The sequence below is a fragment of the Strix aluco genome, chromosome 18 (genome assembly GCF_031877795.1).
Source record: "Strix aluco isolate bStrAlu1 chromosome 18, bStrAlu1.hap1, whole genome shotgun sequence".
NCBI lineage: Eukaryota > Metazoa > Chordata > Aves > Strigiformes > Strigidae > Strix > Strix aluco.
This window is the reverse complement of record NC_133948.1, coordinates 3,187,956-3,212,951: the sequence shown is the minus strand read 5'-3', so window position 1 is coordinate 3,212,951 and position 24,996 is coordinate 3,187,956. Positions and strand designations below refer to the sequence as shown.

Here is a 24,996-nt window from a genome sequence, read left to right as displayed (position 1 = left end):
GTATCCTTTTAACAAAATCATAAAGAGGCTGATTCTTCCTTATCTCCCAGCAAGGTGTTTTTAAAGCTGGAAGGGAGGCAAGTAATGATTTTGCTGGGAGCCCTGTTATGAGCAGGACCTGGCTTTTCATTTTTGCTTGTTGCACATCTCTAAAAATGATTGTTCTTACTCCTTTTTCAGGGTTAACAGCAAAACACTTAATTGATGGTATCCCCCAAAGCAGTCCCTGCTGTAATTATTTTTAAGATTGTTTCTCTAGGTATTGTGTTCGTGTATTATATTATTACACTGAATTGATTTTTTTCCCCAATTACAACCAAAATTATTGCTCTGTACGTAACTTTGCATCATGTTCTTGCCACTAGAATCTGTCAACAAACTTACTTGCTGTTGTAGTTAAGTAAAATACTTCTGACATTTGCTTTCCCCTTCATGCAGAGCAGCAAAGACCTGACAGTTCTGCGAGCCACAATCCCTGCCTCCAGGCCATATCCAAACCCCCCTGAAAAAACAGTCCACATCCCATCTACACCAAGGGTGCAGAGATGTGGATTTTGGCAGGAAGCACGTGGCTGGTTCCTGACCCTTTCTGTGGGTTTTAAAACAGTTGAGGAAGAAACTTTCCTGATGTCCACGCAGTCACAGTCTCTAGGGAGTCACACCAAGAGCAAGCCCACACTACTGAGTGGGTGAGATGTGTGTGAGCGTAGCAGGCAGGTGAGAGCTCAGCTTGAGTTTGGTGCTGGCAAGTCATTTTAAGGGTCTCTCTACCTACCTGGGCTTGGGAGAGGAGCAGCCAGCCTGTACCAGTTTGCTATCCTGGTGTGCTTTTGGGGAGTTGGAGCTCAGTCCTGCCTCTCTTGCTACCGGGAGGATTCTCACTGAGCTCTTTGCATTATGGAAAATTGATTCTGGTGCTGATGATTAGTGTGGCACTGTTATGACTCAGCAGAGTCTGAGTTGGAGCAGGGCTCCTCCTAGAAACCCCCTGAATGTGCCTGTGGAAGTGAGTTGCAGAGCAATTACTTAGCTGCTCTGTACGCTTGTAGGGTTTCAGTTTCAAATGCCATAATCAGTAGTGCTTTACCTGAGCATTTCTCTTTGGAGAGGGGTTTAAAAAAGTGGTTTTGGCAGTTGAGAACTTTTTGTGCCTTTTATACCTGTAGCCTTCTCCTTTGTTGTTACAGATGAATGTTTGGTAGAGAGGTGGTGGGTCAGCTCCCTCAGCTGGACCAACACAAAGCCCTGCCCCATAGGTTTGGTTGCAGGCTGGCAGTTTGCTGATTTGTATGTTTTGATTTGTTCACAAAAAAAGATAAATTGATAATTTCTTATCTCAGAATTTTCTTAATTGTCTTTCCTATTTGCAATTTAGACAAGCCTTTCACAGCTGATAGAATTTGAAACTCTTTTAGCTAGAAGTATTGTGCAAGTCTCCTGTTCACCTGATGCTCTTGTGTATAACTTATAAGGAATACTGTTGTATCTGCTGTCTTCTTCCCTTCTTACAGACAAGTTCCGCTTTGCTTGCCTTTTTCTTTTAAATCAAAGGGAATTGTTAATAATGGATAATGGTTTGTGTTTTCAGGGATGCTGTAACCTGTTTTGGTGGGTTTTTTTTTTGACATGGAAATCAATCCAAACTCCTGGGTACTTCTGAAAACCAAATGGATTAGACAAATATCTTTTAAAAAGTGTGTATTTAGGTGCTTTTCTCTCTTCTGTTTTTATAGTTGACAGATTCCCTGAAGCGCCTGAAAGACAGTAACCTTTCTTCTGCGGGATCATCTGTTACCCCAAACAGTAGCACGCCGTTTTCCCATGACACAGCCTATTCCAGCTGTCGGCAAGACACCCCAAACTCGTACAGCCAATTCACCCCACAGTCCCAAGGAACACCTCACACCCCACGGTTAGGGACGCCATTTTCCCAGGATTCCACCTATTCTAGTCGCCAGACAACGCCTGTGTACCATTTTGGGCAGGACAGTGGGTACAAACCCAGGAGACACGAAACAAAATTTACAGATGCCTACAACCGTCGCCCGGGACATCACTATGTTCATAACTCAGCAGGTGTTTACCGAGGGACGGAGCATCAGTTTAGTACGTACAAATCCCATCAGCAGGAGCCAGTTCAGTTCTCTCACACTCCTCCCCTGAGCCACTCTAGTTCTTCGAGCTACAAATCTGCCTTCTCTCCCTACCAAGCACCAGCTGTATTTCCCCAATCCGATGAGCAGCAGTTTCCTCAGACTTCCAGGGAAACTGAGTACCGAAGACCTGCGCCACCTCCCACTGAGATGGTTGTGGAAAGCAGCGCTGCCACTAACATCGATTTTGTCCCGGTGAAGGAGAAACAGGAGGAGCCTCCGCCCTTGCCCGATTCGAACTCTGTTCCTGAACCGAGCACAGCGTCCTTCTCTCAGACTCCAGAGAGAAGCGAGACCCCTGGCACCCCCACCATGGAGTCAGAAATGCAGCATAACAGTTTAGACTCAAGGATTGAGATGCTCTTAAAAGAGCAGAGAACAAAGTTACCCTTTCTTAACGAGCATGACTCGGATAATGAGATCCGAATGGAAGGTAGCCCTATTTCCTCTTCCTCTTCCCAGCTCTCCCCCATCCCAATGTACGGTTCGAACTCTCAGCCTGGTTACAGAGGTCAGACGCCTTCCTCGCGTCCTTCCAGCACAGGCTTGGAGGACATTAGCCCGACGCCGTTACCTGACTCTGACGATGACGAGCCCATCCCTGGGACGGCTTCTCTGAGTCAGAATTCCCGGGGGACATCGGAGGCCAGCATGACTCCCATCGATCAGCTGAGCAGGACCTCCAAAATTGAGACCTCGGAGGCTAAAGAAATGGTGCCTGGTGACCAGACTCCAACGTCAGAAAAAATGGACGAGGTAAGTGAGCTGGAACTGAGTTACGAAGCTCCGTGCGTATCCCCAGAGCTGGGCAGGGAGTCACTCTTTTCTTTTAGTGTTGTTAGAGCGTAGGGTTTCTGGTGGCTTTTTCTTTTACTCAAGGCAGCTGGAAATGAGTTAGACGTGACACAAAGTGATGGTCTTAATCAACTTGCTGGTCTCCAGCTTTCCTTGTTTATAATAGCAGCCTGCTGCAATTTATAGCTTCAGGAGAGCTCAAGGACTGCACAAGCCGTGGAAGTTTGGCCAGTGCTTATGCTGTGTGAATGTCCTGAGTGTCGACAGACACTTAAGCCACTAGAGGAGTTAATCGAGCACTTTCTGCCATTGCTTTGGTCCCTGAGCGTGGGTGCGTATGTATGCACACACTTGCTTAACGGGGCTTTCATGTTACGCCGAAGTATTGAATGTATACTTTGTTTGATAGCTCTCCAGCTATTTATGCCATCTGGTTTGAACGGGAGACAGTTGCTGGGTTTTAATACTTGCTTTGCTCAGTTGAAAGGGGGAGGTAGCTGGCTTGTGGGGGATGTGCTCCACTGAGTCTTCCAATAATAGAGCAGAGCTTGCTGCCTCTGCTGGGGCATTTGTGGCTGAAGGGACAGCGAGAGCTTAACGGTGTGGAATGGTGCCAGCAGACAGAGAAATTACGTTGGGTAGCATGGCTGTTTGGGAGGTCTGTTGCAACAAATGTGAGTATCGCTGCAGTGGACGTATCAGTCCTATTCTGCTGTGTCAAGGAACGGTCAAAATACGGATCTTTGCAAATGTCAGACCCTGTCTCCTCCGCGTGTATAATAGTCGTGCAAGCGAATGAAACTGCTGTCCCTGGAGTGCAAGAACTCTGCAGTAAGGGGACCTCAACCATCCTAAAGGACTGGTCTTGTGTAAATGTCCCGAGTCTGGTAGATCAATTTAATTTACTCATGAAAGTTTGCTGAGGTTAAGCTGGCAGAATGGATTTCTCTCCAGTGGTCTACAGTTGTGAGGTTTTCGCAGGAGAAGCAGCTGCATTTCAGGAGAGGAGGAGCTGCTCCTGTAGCTATAGGCTTTGCAGAGTGCTTAACTGGAGGAAGAGCACTGCAGCAATAACATAGTGCAGGTCTCAGTGTTAAATAGAAAAAAATTGTAACTGTACTGGATATTTTGGCTTTTTCTACATGCCTTTCCAAACCTGCTTGTCCTTGCAGTTGCCAGTTTAGCCTTTGAAACAATTCAGCTGCTTGAGGTCTCATTCATCATCTAGGCTGGCCCAGGCTCCCCTCTTGGGAGGCAAGTCCCTGGCCAGTGGGACCTGATGATGTATTAATTAGGAATGGAGTTTTGATTCCTTGAGCTCAGTCTGGCAGACTTAAGAGGGGATACTCTTAGTTTGAAAAAATTAAGGAAGGCATCCCTCATCTCCTTGCCATTCTGAACTTGTATTTGCTGTCCTTACTCTTGTGCAAGAGGGTTGCAGCCAATTCTGAGCGTGTTTAGGAAGATGGATGAATGCCAGCATGGTATGTGGGGTCAGGCACTTTCTGTAGCTGAGATCAGCGTTGGGGAACAGGCTGGGATGTTATATTTGTAGGTTGTGATATGGGGCAGCAGCGTGCTGACGTTGAAGCCCATGTTAAGTCTTTGTCTCCCCTTAATGAGATGCTGGTGTCAGAAGTTCACGTCAATGGTTCTGTGGTACAAAATGATATAAATGCCTCAATCCTCTGCAGAAGTCAGGAAGGTGGTAGCAGGGTCTCCATGCAGGTCATTGCTGCCTTAATTGTCTTCCCCCCCCAATTTGATGTTTGTTGTTAGAGCCATTTATTCAACCCTCCTCTTGGTTACAAATCACATGAAGCTGTTCTGGCATGTTTGAAAAGTTCTCTGTGCCTTTCATTACTCCTTCTGATGCACAAAAAACAATCTCCATGTGTTTTGCTTCCTTCCCCCGCCCTTCTCCACACACCCCCCACACCCCCCCCCCCCCCAGTTTTTTGCTTTAGAAAAAGTCTCTCCTGGCTTCTCTCTCTTTTGCTGAAGGAGCAGAGCTGAACAGTGACTTAACATAGGCTGAAATTTGAGCTGCAGCTTTCCAACTGAGTTAGAGAGGGGCATTGAGTCTGTCTGAGGGCTGGAAAGCTGAACCTCCGGCTTCAGCCTATTGTGATACCACTATTCAACTTTCAGTCCTTCAGAGAATCCTCCAGCAAAACAGAGGGAAGGCAGACCCGAGTATTTCTAGTGACTGTGTGGTGTGGGGAGTAGGGCAGAAATGATATATTAGCGTAGGGAGGGCTCATTAAGTATCATAAGGAAGCAATAAAGGGCAGAGAATTTGAACTTCTTATTTACTTCATATTTGGCTCTTCAAGGGTCGGAGCAGCCCCAGGCCAGCTCTCTTTGGGCGGGTGCTCTAGCTGGGAAAAGCTCAGGATTCATAAGGATGCCAGCAAAGTTGCAGGGAAGTTTTTCCTGAGACAGTAGGTGCTTTTCAAGGACCTACTCCTGTTTCCCATCAAAACGACCATGATTTTTGTCAATGATTGCTAATACGGTAACATTTGTTCTATAGGTGAGGCGCTGTCAAATCGTCAGGCAAGTTAACCACCCCAGACTTGCCATAAGTAAAGGAGGTACAGCCAAGCCCCAGCAATTGCTCTGATTTATCATGCAAGACCCCAGAGTTTGATTTCAAGATCCGGAATGATAGTCCTAAGCCAGAGCTTGGCAGGGAGTTTGGGTGTGGGAGAGGAAGGGCTGTGCATCTGTCTGCAACACCTAACTCCCGACTAATCTCAGAGCAGTGATTATGGTCTGCAGAGAAAGTCCTGCTAAGCTTAGCCAAGGGACGAGCGCTGAGAGGTGGAACAGAGTGGGATGTGGGCAGTACGAGGTAAGAGGAGAAAAGAGATCTTTTACAAACAGTACAACCTGCCAGCCAGGAAGACAAGGCAGAGAGGGCTTTTTCAAGAAGCTAGAAGGTGGTAAGGAAAGGAAACAGCCGAGCTGCATTGTTATTTTAGGAAAATTTTTGAGGGTAGCGATGTACAAACTTTTTTTCCTATGTTTCTGAGAGGTAACAGGGAAGGAATCGTAATAATTTCTTTTTCACAGGATCTTTGCTGTTTCAGAAGTGCAAAGATTAAGTAAGTACAGTTTGACGTTTTGACATCCCATTTGAGCCAGATCTTGTTTTTGTTTGGCTTGTTACAGGAAGAGGCCCTGCCTGTGTGTGCTGGGGAGGGTGACAGGATTCTAACGAGTCACTTTGTTGTATATTGATGATGTCTTTCATGTCCTTCAGCTTATGTGAATGTATTAGTTTATGTGCATAGCTAGTGTGTAATAGGAAGACTGTATGATTGACAAATGCCAAAGTTAATCATAAAAATAAAGATCCTGAAACATGAATGAGGTGAGAGCAGTTCTGCTGTTGCTTGCTGTGAATTTTAGCAAATGGTTTGGGGAGCAAACTGGAAGTCACACAGTGCGCAGCAGTCCTGGAGATCTCGAAAGCCACTGTTGTCACTGGCACCCCTCAGTGTCTCACTTGGCTGTTGTGAATGTTTCTAATGCCATGCTGGATGCTGAGGTGCCTCTTATAGGACAGCATCAGCATCCCTGTGACGAGCTCTGTGTATGCAGCAGATCCTCTCACAGTTACCCAGGGAGAATTTCTGAGCTGTGCTTACACATAGATGAGGTGGGTCAGGCTCAGCTCTACAGTGAGCTCTGCTGAAGTCCCTGAGGTTACATCTGGGCTGAATTTGCACTTCACATTGAAGTATCTTCGGGTTCTTGTGTGGTCGTGGCCAGAACTGGAAGAAATTTATGTTGAAGTGTCACATTGTCCCTCCGGAGCCTTAGCAGGATGTGATGACATTCTCCTCAAGACACTGCATCGTGTCTTGTGCCACTCCACGCTGCTGCATCCCCATCCAGACCGGGCTGTGTTTCAGTAGCTGGTAAATGATTCCCCTTTCCTACAGAGCCAAGTTCAACCTTTAGTTGTCACGAGCGCCTGTGAAAGAAAGCAGTGCCCTGATGCTGTGCAGGCAGTGAGAGGAGTTGCAGGGGGTTTCTCTGCCAGCAGTACCTGCAGCGGTTGCCCCAGGAGTCCTGGATGCCCCTTGGAGCTGTGCTGTGCGGGAGCGAGTCGAAGGATGCTGTCTCCTCCTGTAACCCTGCTCCCATCCGCAGGTTGTGTGGGGTTGGAGCCAGCCCCGTGTTCTGGGATGTTGGCAGTGGGGTTAGTTGGAGCCTCCTAAAGATGAACCCAAACACACTCTACTAAGGGATGTTTCTGGGCTGGAGAGTGCAGAAGTGATTTATTCAAGGTAAATGCACATTAAGGTTGAGAAGGTAGAGTCTTAAGAGCCAGGAAATTTGATACCTTGGTTTCCACAGTAACTGTGCAAGAGTCCTTATGCCCGTAAGTAGCTGTTATGTATGTATAATATATATGGGTACGCCTGGGATCCAATTTACAGCTAGAGTGGGATTCATCATTTCTGGAGGGAGATGGGGGGAGTAGATGTGGGGTATGGTTGCTCTGAACATATTTTTTTTAATTGAAGAAGGGAGAAAAACCTGAGAGCTGTGATTTATGCCCAGACTCATAAACACTTTTTCAAATTTTCCTGCCTCCTGAGCTCTTGCAAATGCGATCATGCCTGACAGAACCGGTTCCTAATGGAAACTCAAAAAATAGGTATATGTTATGACCATGACTTTCCAGAAATGCAGCCAGCCAATGCCCAGGCAGCAAAGATTTGGATGACTGCTGTGGTTTTACATATGAATTAAACCAGCCGTGCTAAACCTGTGAAATTAAAATGAGAGCGAGCTGCTTAAACTGTGGATTCAGTTCTGTCCTCCCTGACCCAGGCACAACAGCAGCAAGAAGCCACAGGGACTTCAGAGGATCTTGTGGAGTTTAAGCTTGTTCAGAAAAGAAAGGCAGCACACAAATCCCTCAAAAGGTGATTTAAATATGACACTACACTGGGCCCTTTTGAGAGCTCAGAAATCTGTTCAGCCTCCATGTCCAGAGGAGGGAGCACACTGGGGCAGGACTGCAGCCTTACATCTTCTTGGGGGTGCTCGGGGCTGAGGGTCAGTTGCCATATAACCTCGCCAAGGTAAGGATGTCCTGGCTCCCGAAGCAGTGGAAATGCAGGGTATTGTTATCTTACTTTTTTTTTTTAGAGCTGGTACTGGAAGACCACAGGCAGGGACTGCTTCCTTGTACATCTGATTCACTTACCACGTGACAACCTGCTGCTCCTACAGAGAATTTGTATGAAGTAGAGAAGTCTGTTTGTGTTTGCTAAGTTGTATTTCACTTTTGACTTTTTGTATTTGGCTCCAGTTTGATTCTTGGAGTGCTTGCAAGGCTGGTGGTTAGCAGAGCAGAGGGCTTGACCAGCCATATGTGTTCAGTGAGAGGTAGCAAGGCCATTGTCAGTTTTTACAGTCACTTTTTCAGAGCGGAATTGCATAGGATTCACCTGGTGATCCAGGTGATGCACACCCTCATAAGTGTATGCTCATGGCAGGGAAAAAAACTAAATGGAGAAATATTTGTCTGTATATGGTTTGGGTTTTTTGGATACTTAACAACTGCAGTAGAATGAGAGAACATGTCTCTTGTTGATAACAGAGCTAGAAATGGTGAAATGCTCTGGAGTGTAACTGAAAAATAGAAAGCAGGCTGTGGTTGGGAGGCTGAGTGGTTCTTTCACTCTCTCATACCAGGCCAAGACTTGAGGCTTCTGCATTTTGCATACCTAATAGAAATGACATTGCCATCCCTTTTTATAAATCACTGTTGCTACTTATACTCTTGCCACTAGCTCAGTTTGTTCTCTGTTTTTCCACCAGTGACTTTCTGTAAATGTTCAGTTCCTGGTGGACTGGGTATGTATAATTGAATTGCTTGTTAATAGGTAGAGCACTGCTTATTTTGTGTTTATGTAACCTACAGATGCTCTGCTGCGCTGGAAACTTAGATCCAAATTACAATGTTTAACCATAGCATATAGCTTATGGTGGAATAATATTTGCAAGTCTGAGCTCTGCAGACCATTTACAGTTAGAAAGCCCTTGGAATCTTCCTTCTGCTGCTTACAGAGTTCTTCCTATTCTTTTCAACACTCAGGTTTTAGCAGTGATGATACTGAAATGTTCAGATGTCATAAATGCAGGCTGTGAAGCCTCACATTGAAGTGACACGTTTTCCTTGCAGTTTCTCCAACCCATTATCATTCTAGTTGCGTTTTGCATCTGATAGTTGTGAAAAGTGACCAAGGGAATGCAGACAAGTTACTGGATGGCAGTGTGTGTTGCAACATGCAGTGACACTGAAAAAATATGCCAGTGTGTTAGGTAATCAGTAGAAATATTGAGAAAATAATTGCTGTTAACATATTGTGCTGGCAGCCGCCAGAACAGCACTAATTTCTGGGTCTGATTTTGAGGAAGATGGAGCAGCCGCTGTGTTCTATATGTGTCTGTGTCTGACACAGAGCAGTGAACAGACGAGCGCTTATTCAAATTTCTGCTGGCTGTTGCCTTTCCTGGAGTCCTCTAAATAGATGCAGTTCATCAGTAGAACGTTTTTTCCATATGCATCAATTTTGAGTCCCATGACTTTGCCACCCCCCTTCTATTACTTTTAATTTTCAGTTTGGGGTACTTGTTTATACCTAGTGGAGACGGGGCAAAACTCAAAACGAAACCCATGAGTTCGTTAACTCTGCGCATCATGCACCTGCCCACAAGGGCTCCTCTGACCCAGACATGTTAGTGCTGTCTCAGGATTTATTATGAAAGTGCAGTGCTTGCTTTTGGAAATGCCCATTCATCACGAGAAAAAGGTTGCTCAGATTTTTCAGCTCTTAAAACCAAAGTATTTTAAAAAAAAGTTTTAAAAAAAGTCTTGTAAAATGTTTATTTGCTTAGTGCTAAAATAAAGCCAGTGGCTGCCTTCACAAGTTTCCAGCGGTGCAGACAGGCCTGATGAGGTCAAGATGCATATAAAATAGCAAGACGACAAATTGGGGTTTCTAATTTCTCCCCAGGTTGGAGTAGGTGCACTCCTCTGGGCGTTGCAAAAGTGTTGCTTCAGGAGCAGTTTGAGTAAAGGAAGTTGTTCGCGGCTTGGGGTTCGGTAATCGCTCTTTGCATAGAGGGCACTGTGAGCGCTGCGCAGGCACCGCGCGAGGAGGAAACGAAACTGCTGCTTGAACTCGAAGCTGGCAGCAGTTCTTATGGTTTGGAGGTTTGGTTGCAAAAGTGTCAGACAGCTGTAGCAGAACTTCCAATTTTCACTTGTTAGGACTTGGGTGTTTTGACTTAGGCACTTTTTAGCAGCGTCTGGGTTTGCTGGCTGCTCTGAACATGTGTGTTTTGTGGAGTATGTATTTATGTGGAGTTGATAACTGTGTACTAAGTGCAATTTATCGCACACCTTTGACCAGCTCACCTGTGTTTTGCCCAATATCTCTCTCTCCGTATCAGGCAGTAAGTCAGGGAGATCGTTAGGAAAAAAGTCTCTGAAAATGGTGAGGAGGGGAGGAAGAAGAGAGGCAGAGATGGTCTCGCCAGGCTCCAGTCCTTCCCGTCTTTCCTCCTTGCCTGCACCTTCAAGCATTCAAGGTGGGATGTCCTCAGGCTCACCACTGCCCAAATTCCCTGTATCAGTGAGTGCAATGGCATGGAGCTTTAGGAAGAAGAGGGCTGAGGATGGTGCGGATTGGGTGACATGAAGGAAGGACTGGGTTTGGTTTTTCCTGGGGTTGAAACAGCCCTTTGCTGGCCTGATCAAGGAAGCGGATGTCTGATGCTTTTGTGGATGATGTGGAGTGAGAGTTGCTTTTTTTTATATCCAGAATTTTCCAAAAAGAACTGTGTTTCACAGCAAGCAGTATGGTTTTGTGCTTATGTCCAAGTGGTGTGTCCTCCTCCCGCTGTGCACGATTAATATTGGGGAGACGTTCCCTCCAGAGCCTGGGGAGGGATTGCTGAAGTAGGTGGCTTCTTTCCAGGTTTCCCTTCTCCCAAAGGAGCTTGTTATTTCTGGTGCCTTGTGTGTCCCAGGCAAAACAAAATAGCAACAGCAGTATTGTTTGGTGGAAGCAGGAGCTGGTTTAATGTTGGCGTGCAGCTCTGGGGATGGTTTCCCAATCTAGTCCTTGTTGCTAAGCGGTTGCCAAACGTGGCGTTTTGGTCAGCAGATGTGGCTGAGAATTTCCAGTGCAGATGATTGAAACACTGTCTTTGAAGGATATAGATAAATGTGAGCAACTGTTAGCATGGTGCTACAAGCATTTTGCTATTGTCCAGGAAAAAAATTACTTGGAAAATATGAAAATCCTTAGTACTGCATAAAATTATTCAAATTACAGTAGAACATAAAGGGCACTCTACCGGTTGAATATATGCCATGGAGATGTGTGTGAAAGGATGCATTTTGACAAGGGAATCTCAATGAATTTGCTTGTTAATACAATGTCAGGTGGGATGTATCTCCCAAATTACATCAGAAGGGTGGTAACAGCAGATGATTTTGCAAACCTGAAACGTATTCCAGGTCAGTGAGAAGCAGGCAGCAAGGGGGTGTGGGTTTGCTGGTGAAGGGCAGCCGCCGGGCTCCAGAGCCCTGATGGAGGATGGAGACCTGATGCTGGGTTTGCTTTTAAATTCCCCGGGAGCTGGCATCGCACAGGGAGCACCCAGTCTGGCTGCAGGACACAAGTAAGCTGTGATCTCTGCTGGGTCAGATGCTCAGGCTTCAGCTTGAGGTAATCTTGTTGCATGACTTTGTCTTGGCTCGTTGCTGTGATACACGAGCTACAAAAGGGCTGTGGCACGAGACTGCAGTCAGGGAAGGGCCTTTTGGCACTTCAATTGGGAGATTGTGTTAGGACTAGATTTTATTGTAAGTGAATTTGGGGCTAAATGTACAAACAGAGTTGTAAGAAGGATGAATGTTCGACCTTTATTATAACACAGTTTTTGCAGTATTTTTACTATTTTAACTGACCTCTGGTATCAAGAGTATTGCACAGTGTAACTCCGTCGTAGTGAGGCACAACCTTAGTATCACATCCAGTAAGTGAGATGTATTGATTATGGTGTGTGGTATAAGAAGTACTGTGCAGCTCTGGTGCTTCAAAAGGTTGTGAGGCTAAACTGTGCTAAGTAAAAAACTATTACTTGCAAACCACCAGTTGTTCCTGCACAACTGCTAAAAAAGAAGAGATGCCTGTGCCTTCCAGCTGGTCACCTGAATCAGTGGAGTGTGTGAGCAGAGCCATGTTCAGCTGTTTTTGTACTCTTCTCACAACTGTTTCACATAGCTCTTTAAATGAGTAACCTGCCTTTTCAGGAGTTCATATATAACTTCAAAATAATGAACCAATCTAATGGGAAAGCTGCTTTAAAAAATAAGAGCTGTGTGACTGAGCATGGTTTAGATATATCTGCTTAAGTACAGGCTGTAGAGATGCTGTACTGCTGTGTGCTTCTGCAGGGCTTTGCACATTTTAGTAAAGCTCTTCAGAGCAAGTATTAAGGAAGTGAGTGAAATAAGTGTCACCAAGACGGGGAGGCCTGAAAGAGCCTGAGGGCTGGGGTGGTCGGTTTGAGGAGCAGACCATGAGTCGCCTGGCACTGGCTGCTGCCGCACGGCTCTGCCCGTGTGCAGGCAGCCCTTCTGCTTGAGCGGTCATCTGTGGTAGAGCTTGATTATGGCTTTGCAAGAGAGAACAGAAAAGAGACTTTGGACTAACTCATGAGTAAGCAAGGAAAAGGCAGGTCTTTACCTTTCCTTAGTGGTCTGTGTTGTTGGGGGTTATTTGCTCGAGGTTACTGAAAGACCTTCTGTGGAAAGTCAGAGCAGTTCGTGCCATGGAAAAACCGCCCCCAGCTGCAACAGGGCTTTATGTGATGGTGCTCCCCTGGGATCCCGCTGCTACTCATGACCAACAGATTAGGACCTGATCTTGTTCAGTAGTTGCTGGTGGACCTGTCTTCCACAAACATCTAATCTGTTTTTAAACCCATCTGCACTTCTGAGTCTTTGCATCCTGTGGCAGTGAGGTGCACAGCTGAATTTTGCTCTAGGTGAAAAATGTTTCCATGTGTTTGTTTTAAACCTCCTGCTTGCTAATTAGGGGACAGGTGGGGAAATCAGCATACTTTACCTCTTGTCTCTTTTTTTAAATATTTTATGCCTGCACAAATGGCAGTGGGAATGCAACCCAGCTGTGGGGTATTTCCACTCTGGTAATTTAGAACAGTTGCGGTTACACAATTTATTTTGCATATAGTAGGGATAGCTTAATAGCAAAAGTTTGGTATCTTCTAGAAGGCCATGAGAAATGTCATGTCCTGCATAGAGATTATTTTTGTTAAGGGATCAGTCAACAGTTGGCAGCCACAAGGGTTATGTTTCCATCACCCGAGAGGAGTGGTATGAGGGAAAATGTTGCCTTTCCCTCACTGAGCAGGTTTTGGAGAGGGACAACTTGAAGGTATTTCTGGCTGGATATTGCTTTAGGCTTTGTCTTAGAATGAGGAAGATTTTTAATGTTTTAATGAATATGTTATGTACCTCAGCTGATGTGCTTGATTCTCTCCTCTCTGACTGTACTTAGTTACATCAGGGTACAGCACGAGAAGGAAAATCTAAGCAGGAAATAAAACAGGGAAAAATTCAAGATGCCTCCAGAGAGAAGATGTGTAAGAGAAGTGTTACCAAAGGGGAACTGTTTCTTGCTGGCCTCACCCTTACTTTTGAGGAAGAACATCTCAGCCTCTTTAGCTGCTTGAAATAAGTGCCTTGGAGTGAAGCATCTCCTGCAGTCTAGCTGGGTCTTAAAGCATCTACGGTGCTTTGCTGGGAAGGACTTGTTAGCCTGTGTTGTAGTGCTCAGAAAATGTGTGGAGCCTGCTGAGGTCATTAGGGTGCCAGTCATCATTTGTGGTCACTGCTGCAAAGGGCTCGCAGTCTGGCCACAGCCAGTTAGAGAGAAGTTTCGGTCTCGTGAACCTCTCATTCCCTGGAGTCATTCTTGATAGCTGTGTCCCAGCAGGCCTGGAGCATCGCACCACCTGCAGTGGGGGCTTCATCCAAAGTATTTAAATGCTTTTTGTCAGACAGTCAAGATCAGGTGGACTGGCTGAACAGTCTTCTCTGCAGCAGTTTTGCTGGGAATTTCAGAAACGCAGCGGATGTCCTATTGTCCTATCTTGGGATGATGGCAGTGGCTGTCTTCAGAACAGAAGGCCACAAGTTTTCTTATTTGAAACCATACTGTGTTGCCACCCTGACTGCAGTCAGCATGATAACAAGGTCCTAAAGACCTTATTAACAGTATCTTCCCTCTTTCATGCTTTCTTATTTCTTCTCAAATAGTTGGCACTGGGATAGAAGAGAGCTCCTGGGAGGAGAGTAGTGCTAAGTCTGTGTGACCTCCCAGGCCAGCAGCTGAGTGCTCATGAAATCTCAGCAAATGTGTTCAGGAAAGGGAAAAGTTCACATAAAAATCAGGCCTTTAACTCTTCCCCCTTGCTTGTTCCATGCTTTTTGGAGAGTAAAAGCTGTACTTGTTTGGAAAGGGCTGTTTTGAGCTACATCCATCAGCTGTGAGCTACAGGCTCCTGGGTTTTCTTGCAGGTGCCAAGAACAGTTGGGCCTCTGCTTCCCAGCCACATGAACGGATCAGGACTGTACCCTAGAAATTCAGGGCAAGAATAGCTCAAGCTTTTGGAGAGGGGAGGAAGAAGCCAGGCTCATCATTCAGGGTGTCTCTTGAGAAGGAAGGCAAGTGTCTGAACTGCTGCCTCAGGATATACTAATGACACCTGGGTCTGAGAGCAGACGGCAGTGAGCAGAAGAGCATTAAAAGATGATATTGATGAATGATCTAACAAAAGCTCTTCTTCTTTTCTTTTGCCTGTTGTCCTTCAAGACCTTAATTCCTTCATTTCTGCCCTTCCTTCTGAGGAGACTCAGCATTGCACAGGTTGCATTGCGGATGTCCAGGTTTTGCAAATGAAACTACTGTTGCTACTAGCGCTGGAAATGCAGAGAACACTGAACAGAGCTCTGAAAATGCTGCCATAACAGTAATAGCCATGTGATTTCAGATACTCGAGGGTACAGTAGTAGTACGTAAAAGGGGAAGAATATCAAATTGGCCTAGTTCTGTGATTAGAACTTGTTTAAATACAGTATGTGTACAACCTATTCTTCAATAGGCCGATATCAGCTGGGAAGCTAGACTTTTCGAAGCTTATCTGCTTTCTTATCGCCCTGTTGGTAGCAAGATCTGAATTGGTGGCTCCATTTGACCTAAGGTATGAGGGTAAGCTCAGGGGATGGCATGTGAGCTCCCGCCTGGCACTGAACTGTAAGGTATCTGTGTACTCTGCACACTCAGTTATTGCACTTTTCTTTTTTTAACTTATAGGTGGACTCTGATCTAATGTTGCTAATTCCCTTTATCTTCAGTTGTAAAGTACCGACTGCTCTCTAGAAATGTGGGTGTGTTTTTGCACACCAGTGTGAGGAACAAAATAGAGCATTTTTAGATTCATTTGGGAAATGAGTTCTCTGTATACCATGTGATTTCTCCTGAATTCCTTGCTTTTCTTTGCACCTTTAGAGAGAGAGATGCTGCCTCAAACTTCACGTCTTTTGTGTGTGGTCAATTCTTATAAATAAAATCTACTGATAATAGCTGAGATGGCAGAAAATGACAGAGAAGCCCATTGCATGCTTGCCAACGCCTTTCTCTTTTTCAGAGAGACTGTTTAGTTCCTCTGTTGGATTTGGCTGGTTTGTTCCCAGGACTCTGCATCACTGAACCTGGTGTCTGAAAAGGGCTTTACCTGGGTAGAGCCAGTCTGGCTGTATGAAAGTCTTTGGGAGAAGCAGAGAACATTCCCTGACTAATTTATCTGTAGGGGGTATTTTCTTGCCACTCTACCATCCTTTTATGCATGACTTAGCTTCCCAGCGACTAAAGCCTTTGAAGTTAGATTGCAAATAGCTCTTCAGCTGTCCCTTCCCCCCATGTAAAATAGGGAAACCAGAACAACCATTGCTGTGGAAAGAGCCTGCCTTGTTACATGGCTTCCCAACGTTAACACCCCTCTCCCTTCTCCTCCTTCCTTTTCCCTACCTCCTCCCCCCCCCATAAAGAAACCTTTTTTTTCCCTTAATAAGATCTGCTTAAGACTTGAGGGAAAAGGCCATGGTTCCATGAGATGGTAAATCCAATTTTAGGGTGTTTCATATGTGATGAAAAAAACCATGGCCACATGACTTAGCCCCTGAATTGGCACACATTTGCCCTGCCAGTTTGGATTTGTTCACATAATGCAGAAGTGGTGACTGTCCAGGCAAGCTTCGCATCGGGGCACACATGGGCTGCCCAGGCATCCCGCATCTCGGGTTGGGGGCCGTTGACTCCGTCTCCTACTCTCACTGTATTTTGTGATCTGCCCAGTTGTATGTTCGTGTTTGTCTCGGCTCAAATCTGTGCAGTCAGGGAGTCTGGAAGTTTCCAGTCTCGGCGTTGATGAATGTGGACCCAATGGGTGTTCTGTTAGCCTGTACTCTTCCTAGAGCTGTCCCTGCAGACACCAGAGAGTCTCTTGTGCATGCTGGAAGCCCAGGGCAATGTTTGTCTTCTCCAAATACCCCTTCTTTGGTGATCTTGCCAACAGGAACAGTATAAGCACATCATATGCCATGAAGCTTGCAGTTCAGAGCCTCCTTACTCTTTCAGAAGAGAGAAAGACCTGAATTAAATCACCCCTTTTGTGGAAGGTAATGCACTTGCTAACGAACAGAGCAAACCCCTCAGCAAGTTATTTCAGTCTTTGCCAATTCATCTCTTAAGGCTTTCTGCTGAGACAAATCTGGCACTGGTTTAATTTATGGCACTGAAGATTGCTATCCTAGGAAGCTCTTGAAGCAGTGGGCTCTTGAAAGTCATGTTGAAAACTGAAGTATGGTACTCTCTTGCCAAGAGAATGGATTTTTGAAAGTACTGAATGCTGATTGAGCCTTCTCCCCTTGGGATCACATTTCTCAAGTCGTCTTGTTTCCAGATCAGTGAAGATCTGGTTACCTCAGACCACTAATCGCACTGCATTTGCTTCCCATTTCTGTCCTCTTTGCTTCTCGTAGAGTTGTCTGTCCTTCCCCAGATAGCTTGCTAAATAAAAGAAGTTTTGAGCTTCATGGAGAAGTGTAGAGGCTGCCTAAGTGGGTGTTTCTTACTCCACGATCCATCTCAACTTTTGGAAAGAAGAATCCAGCCATCGTTTCGTACAGCCACTGGAACGCCTGTGTACAGTCAAGAAAAAATAGCCTGAACCCCTCCTGTTCAATTGCTGCATTTATTTTCTCTTTTTTTTGGTGGACCATTTCATGCCCTGTGTCACATCAGGGACTTTGCTTTGGGAAATACTGATTTGAGCTCCTGCTCCATTCCTTTCCTCAGAGACATTGATGTTATTCCACTGTCCTGCAGGGAGAAGACAGAGGATAATCCCCTCTGGAGTCTGAAACGATGCCTTGAAGTGTCAAGACCCATCTCAGATGCTCAATGCATACGAGGGCCTGCAGGAAACTGGCAGTGCAGATTTACATGAGTCTGGGATGCTGTCTTTGGCACTTCTGCCCATCGTACAGGAGTCATTTTTGCTCATGCTGTCATCTTAATTTACTAGATTTTTCTAACGATGGCATGGACCATTGGGCAGCCTTCCAGCTCTCCCACCGTCCTTAAAACAAAAGTTGATTTAGTTATGTTTCTGTAGTGTCAGGAAGCACTGGGTGAGTGAGGAGACCTTTTCCTTTGTAAGCATTAGCTCCACGTGCCTCCTCCTCTCAAAAGCCCTTCCTGCTGTGCACTGAAAGCCCAGGTGAGCTCCTTCCTCACATCCTTACAAATCCCAACTTGCAGCATCTCCCTGTGTGCAGGTCGGTCTAATTAGGGCCCAGCACCTGAGGCAGCACATTGTGAGACACAAACAAGCACCGTGGTGGCATTTCCTCACCCTTGTCCCCCTGTTCTGGGACCGATGGGGACTTCTGGGGAATTCTCCCTCTATTCTTCTGTGGTTTGAGGTATTGACTTAAAGTGCCCTCTTGGCATTAGAAGAAAAAAAAGAAAATGGCATAAGTTAGGCTGGTGTTTACAGTGCTGTTTGTTTACAATGAGCACTTGAATATTATTGTCACTTGTTTTACTCGTTGCGCAGCCCTGTAGGTGTGGGGAGAATTGTCTGTGCCAAAGTAGTGCTGCAAATAAGTACCAGACCAAAACACGAGCTGAGCCAAGACAGGACATTGTCATCTCATAGAGCTTGAATTCTTTTTTTTTTTTTTTTCAAGTAGTGAGAGATACTTTAGCAATTGATAATAAAGAAACCCAAACACCCAAGTTAACATCTCTTCTTCTGCGAGAAATCTCTCCGCTGCAGCCTTTTTGGTGCCCCTTTTTGTGGGACACAGCGGTGAGTCCATCACCCTGATCTGTCTGTGTTCTGCTCCACTTTGTTTGCAACCTTTGCCTGTGAGTTAATTTGCAAAGTGCTGTATAAATATATAGCTATATAAAAATCTTGCAGTCTTCTGTTCTTGAGATAGAAATACATGTTGCGGAAGATACTTATAGTCACTGATCTGTAATATGTTAATCTTTCCATTTGCCTGTTGCTGAGCTGGGCATTTTATTATAGTGCACATACACCTGAAAGCTGTCTTTGTCCCAATTAAAAGCTGCTGTGATTGCAATCGTGCACTCTGACAGCAGCAGGAGGACGGGTGCTCTCTTAGCTGCCCACAGGAGGTTGAAAGACATGACTAACCAACTCAGGGTGTCTGGGGAGGAGGCAGTAAACAAACTTCAGTGTAGATCCAGGCTGCAGTGGTGGTGTGCTGCCTGACACGAGCCACCACAGGCGCTGGTGATGGCACAGTTATCTGAACAGGCTTGAAAGCTCACCCAGGAAGGTGCAGGCAGTGATGTTCTGGTTTTTTGCTGCTGTAGCTAAACTACTGGCAAACTACCTTGAGTAGCTCTGCCCTCCCGTACTCCACTTCTGCAACACCAGTGAAGTACCACCCTTGTGTGTTTTCTTTCAGAGGGAGAGCTATAATTATAGTTAGCAAAGTAAAAATATTTCTGTGTATTGTAAATATGGTGCCGAGTCTGCCTTGTTCATGCCTGACACTGTGAGGTGTGAACGCTTAGCACAGTCCCTCTGCCATGTCATCGTGCCCAAATGTTGCACTTCCAGTAGGCAAAGAAAGCAGTTTGGAGGCACGGCTCCTCTTTACATGCTTTGCCAAGAACGTGTGGAACCTGCAAGCTCTTCTCTAGCTAAAAGCAGGTTAAAAACAAACAAAGCAATATACTCTGAAGGCTTTTCTGTCCTCTGGTATGTAGATTTTGGACAGCAAGAGGTATTTCACTCTGTTAGCAAAGTGAACGGTGTGATCCTCTGGGCCAAACTTGAATGGGCTTGTATTTATTTAAAGGATTTTTTCACTGAAATTGCATCTTTGAGGAAGAGTTGCAGGTGGCTGGTTTGCATCCTCAGGTTTCCTTTTTATTCTGGACGATGTTGTAAGAAATGTGCCAGGTTTGAAACGTCTCGTTCTCTTTAATATGCTCTGCTGAAGGAGTCTGGGAAGAGAGAGTTGTGTGTTAGGGAACCTGGGCTATTTTCACCCTGGGATCACGGCGTATCGCTCTAGGGCCGTTTCCCTTATCAAACACAGTGTGGGCAGTGAGGAGCACGGTGTGAGCTCCTTGCGGGGAGGCAGTCAGAGGGACCTGGAGTCGATTCTCAACTTCGTCAGCAACTTACTGCACGACCCTGTTTGGTCAGTTGTCTTCTCCACCTCTGAAGGCTTTTCTTTCTCTACTTTTTGTAAGGATAAAGAGTGAGAACTTGTGAATTTTTTTAGACCCTTGGATGGACTTAATCCAAAACCAAGTGATGACTGTTTGATCAGGTCATGAAAACTTTTTGTCCAGGAGCCACTTCTGATTTTAGTTCTAGCTTTATTGAAAAGCTGCTGCTTAACATTTTAAATGGCAAAGATTTTTCAGTATTTAAATATGGAGTTTTTGAAGTTTTAGGGCTTAAAGAGTGGATTTTTGTTCTGTGGCTTCTGTGAGTGTAAGTTGCAGCAGGCTTAAAAGTTTACTACTTCTTGCAAGCATAGGATGCTTCCCTTAATTAAAGCTAATGACCTTGCATTGTGCTGAATGCCATTGATCCTGCATTTCATTATTTTGATGCACCAGAGCTCAGCCAGGCTATGTCAGAGTAGTTGCTACGTTCAGTGTTATAAGTTCCCTACATCAAATATAAGTAACTTGGTACCCAGCAGAATATTTAAGTGAAATTAGCTATAAGATGATGGTATTCAAAATTCATTCTGAAATTCTGAGTAAATTCTTTATCAGATGGCCTTTTTAAAAGGAAGTGAAAGCATGTGAAGTTCCTCTGCCCATAGGAAAGGTACCGAACGGCACGTACGATGAAGCTCCCAACTGCTGCCGCAGTGTCAGTACTCCTCTGGGTCAGGGAGAGAACAGCCTCTTCACATCTGGAAACTGCCAGTTCTGCATACAAATATTAGGATGTAGTTTCTTTTTTCTGCAGGTATGAACATTTGCTTGCTAAATGCTGGGTATTGTTCAGAGATAAGACCGATACCCTGCATTCAGTGGCTCTCTACCCTGTCACTATTCAGGCTGATCCAGGAGTGAGATCTCAGGATGTTCCCTTCACTTAACTCGAGAGGCTCTGCCTGTGCTAAAATGTGCTGTGCCGGTATTAAAGCTGGCAGTTAGCACTTTGGGTGAAAAATGAATGAGGCCATTTATAACCAGTTACGCTGACGTGAATCTTTCCCAACAAATTTGCATCATTAAAACACCTTTGGAAAAATGTGTCATGCGTATAATTAAATACCTGTTTTGCTAACTCTTAATTTAATTAATGCAAAGTAAAGATGGCAGCACAAATTAATTTAGTTGGAAATGGCTTTTCTGTCAGTGGGCCGAAGGGAGGTTTTCTGGAAGCATTGTATCAGATGCCCTCAGAAATGTGCAGGTGATCTCCAGGACTGATTGACACAGTTTTTTGACAGCAATGGCCATGACATCCTCATAGCAGTACATATGCCACATACCAGCTCACTTTTTTCCTCCTTGTGAGAGCAAAGAGGGAAGCCAGCTGAAAGGCAATTTCTTTGGGAGGACAGTGTAGCTACTTTTCAGCTCTACCCTGACAGGTATTTCGTAGCAACCACAGTAAATCCAGGTTCAGACAGGTGAATGACAAGAAATTCATATAACAGAAGATCTTTCTATGTCTCCCCTTGGTTTTTCCTTCTGTACCTTTATCTCTTTCACTCAATTGGTGCCCATGTTTTTCCCCCCTTAGATACGACTTTCCTGTAACTGCTCATCCACTTTAAATATTCATTCTTCTTAACTTTCTTTAAAGAATTCCTTGTAGATGATCTTCTTTTGGTTTGACCTCTTTCCTAACCTTGTGTATCCTTTTTTTTTTTTTCCCCTCTGTCTTTTTGATCTGTTTCTCCCTGCTGCTTAATCTCTTTCTCTTTCCCTTTCCATCTTGCTTGGGATAAAACTGGAGCACAGGCTGTGTTTGCTGTGCAAGTGCAGGTGAGTTGTCAGCCCAACATTGTAGGAAGCAGGGAATCTGTTGTTGCTTCCTGCAGACCCATCTGAACACCAGAAGAATTAAAAAAAAAAAAAAAAATTAAATGAAACTTTCAGTCTTCCAAAAATGCTAGCTATTGCTTTAACAGTTCTTATTTCAGCTTAAATAAAAATAAATGCATGGATGAATGGAGAAAGCTGCTGTGCACTTAAAACACGGAGTGCGGTTAGTCCTGCCACCTCTCTGCAATTTCAGGATTGGCTTTTTCTATCTGATATTTACTTCAAGAGGGAAAACCAACTTCATTTATCAGGCAGGATTCTTTGGTATCTGAGACTGAGTAAAGGACTGATGCGCATGGGAGTGGGCTCTGGGTGATGGGTGGGAGCACACGGGTCTCCTACAGCAAGACTGGCTGAGATGGGCTGCTCTGGGCTGGTGGTGCTCCGGGAAGGGAGGACGTGGCTCAGGCAGGTGCTGTGGGACTGGTACTGTGTGCTCACCAGGGGCTGATCTTGAGCAGTGACTCAGAGTGGTGTGGGGTGGCACTGGGAGGGTGCAGGATCCTGCAGGAAGGACTTGGGAGAATTTGTGGCTTGGAGCTCCCTGTGGCACTGCCTGGTGCTGGTGCTCCTCCGAGGCTTCGTGGGGTGACTTTCCTCCATATCCCATCAGGTGAGATGAATGTGAATATGAAGCTGGTTTTGTCTGTCTTTGGTAGCCTGAACACTCTTGGCTTCCTATCCAACACTGACCTTTAGCATCATCCAACTTTTAAAATTGGAGCCAGTGCTTTTAACAGTACCTTTTGTGTTCACTTCCTGAAAAACGGGGTCTGTTTCAGAGGACATTTGTTTACACCTGCCACAGTCGTCATCTTTGCTCTTCCTTTGCCCCTTTCACTGGAGCTGCAGTAGTTGAAACTGCAGAATGTCCTTTCATTCCCCAGCATCCTCAGCGTGGGACGTGACTGCAATAGAGCAGCTGGGGAGAGGATGCAGGGTGTGAGACCCGCTTAGAAATGTTAGCCAGATGTGGACAGCTCGAGGAGGAGATGATACAATTTGGTTTTGGAAAGACTCAAGTGCAGTGGGTTATTATTTCTACTTCTCCTTTTTTAGCTGTTCATTTTAGGGCTTACAGAACAGCCCTTGGAGTACCTCCCTGCACGTACAGATGCACTAAAGCAACTCAGCAACTACGGGAGAGTCTCCTCTCCGTTACGGTTAGCAGGGGGTCGATAGCACTCGCTGCAGGGCTTGCCAGGCTTGTGATTTTGGCCCTTCTGCGGGGGTAAGTGGTGGTCTCCTTGTTGAGCTGAGGGATTGGGTGTTTTCACGCCACTAAAACTGTGAGTGGCTTTTTGGGGGTGACCCATGCAGTGCGTGAGCTGGTGGGTTCATGCTGCAGCAGAGGAATGCGGGGAAGCCAGGGCGAGGGGAGGTGCTAGGACAGGATTTGCAAAGCTGCTGTTGCAAGTGTTGTGCTCAGCCTGCTCTCTGGTGGTAGCTGCTGTAGCAGAGATGACCTTTGATAAAACGTGAAGCATTTGATTTGGATAGTTGTGGTTCCTCAGCTTCATACAGCTACAGTTCATAGCAGAGTTATCAACTCAGCTGCTCTTGCTTTTGTTCCCCTACCCCGGTGCAAAATTCACAGGTTAAAAGTCAAATCACAGCAGCTTCAGGGCAAGAACTGCCAACAAAGCCTCCTTCCCAGCAGCTCTCCCCAGTGCAGCTTGTCCATTGTCTGATAAGGGCTGGGCTTTATTGCTCTTTCCTTTCAGACTGGGGAGACTAGTAGGCGAGCAGACAGAAGAGGTACCTGCTGACACGAAACGTGGAAGAAATAAACGCCTTTGGGATCTTCAGTCAAATCTGGCTGAAAACAACCAGCAGTTTCCAAAACTCTTGCCAGGATTGAGGTAGAGAGGCACTCAAAGACCACTTGATCGTGATCTTTTACTGCCTCAGGTGGGCTAGAGCCCACAGCATCCAGGGCAGGCAGGAGAGCTCCGGAGGAACCAGAGCATCGCTGCTGTGCTCTGGTCTGTGCTGGTGAACATGGGGATGCTCTTTATTTAGATCAGCTGGTGGCAACACACAAATTGTTTGGCTTTTTTGTGCGAAGCCGTTGTGAGGAAGGAAGTGCTTGGTAAGTTGTTTGAAGGAGGCAAGCCAGTCATGCTTGTGGAGAGCCTGGGAGAGAAGGTCATGATGAGTGCTTCTGCTTTTGCCTTGAAAATAACTGAGGGATGTTTGCTGTCACAAGAGTGTGGGTTTTGATGATTTTAGCTGGGAAAAAAGGAAGAATGGGAGAAGTAGTTTTGGAGAAGGTAGCTGGGACTGTGTCTTGTCTTTGCTGACATCCCTACAAGTAAAAGGTCAACCCCATTCATGTTTCCTAGATAAACTGTTAGCGTGTTGGGTATGTCTTCCAGCAGTATTTGGTTTCTGTATTTCTTATCAGGATTTAACAATACTTGAGGGATGTGACAGTTGTACATGTGGTTTGTATGTGCTGGAGAGAGTGTCAGGACTGAAGTGTCTGTAGGACATAGTGTGCAGGTGTGACCATTTGAGGATGGAACTAGCTGGTGTGGTATGGGACCTAATGGGGCAGCTTTGAGACTTCAGAGCAACTGTTTTAATCCAGTTTCCATCCCTTTGACAGTGGAGGTGGGATACGGTTTTAGCATTTTCTAAACTGTTTTTTAAAAATATTAAATTCTTTTTCTGAACTATATTTTTCTGTAATTCTATATCTGTATTTCTTGTGGCTAGCAAAGTATTCATTTTGCCCAGGAACAATGACGTATGCTGTGTCTGAATTCCAGCATTTATGACTCATGTTTAAAGGCAGTTTAAGCAGATTTGGGTTTCTTTTTCTCCATGTGAATTGCTGTGGTCTAGTCAAGACAACTTTTAGTAGCAGCAACCATATGGAAGTATTGTCTTCCCACAATTAGAGGTTAAGAGTTGACAGCAAATGAGCCAGGGATTATAATTTGAAAGCAGGGAAATTCTTTGTGCATGTTAAAAACTAAGGAATAAAAACTCATGGTGTAATGCACCTTCAGTATTAGATACAAATAAGAGATATTGTATCTTGCAGTGAAAGACATTTGGATTGTGTGTATTTCGCCGAGCATGGGAGCAATTCCTTCTGTTCCATAGAAGCTGAGGTTTTTGTTCAGTTGGTACTGATGCTCTTTTAGAAAGCTTTTACCTCTCTGCTTCCTGAGGTCTGACATGGAAGAGAAAAGCTTCAATAGGCACCAGCTGCTCAATGGGCCCTGTCTTTTCAGAGCATCGCTCACTTTTCTCCATTCCCAATTAAAACGTGTGTTAAA

At 45.3% G+C, this 24,996-nt stretch overlaps 1 protein-coding gene across 4 annotated transcripts in view; it reads left to right on the top strand.

Moving 5' to 3' along the window:
- SETD1B (SET domain containing 1B, histone lysine methyltransferase) overlaps positions 1-24,996 on the top strand; it is a 54,728-nt gene that overhangs the window by 6,315 nt on the left and 23,417 nt on the right. For all 4 annotated transcript variants that reach the window (XR_012625601.1, XR_012625600.1, XR_012625602.1 and 1 more), the window contains exon 6: positions 1,734-2,909. Coding sequence is in view for 1 of the 4 variants with exons in the window: in XM_074843767.1 (XP_074699868.1) it covers positions 1,734-2,909 (1,176 nt within the window). In the remaining 3 variants the exon portion in view is untranslated. The remainder of the gene's footprint in view (positions 1-1,733; positions 2,910-24,996) is intronic.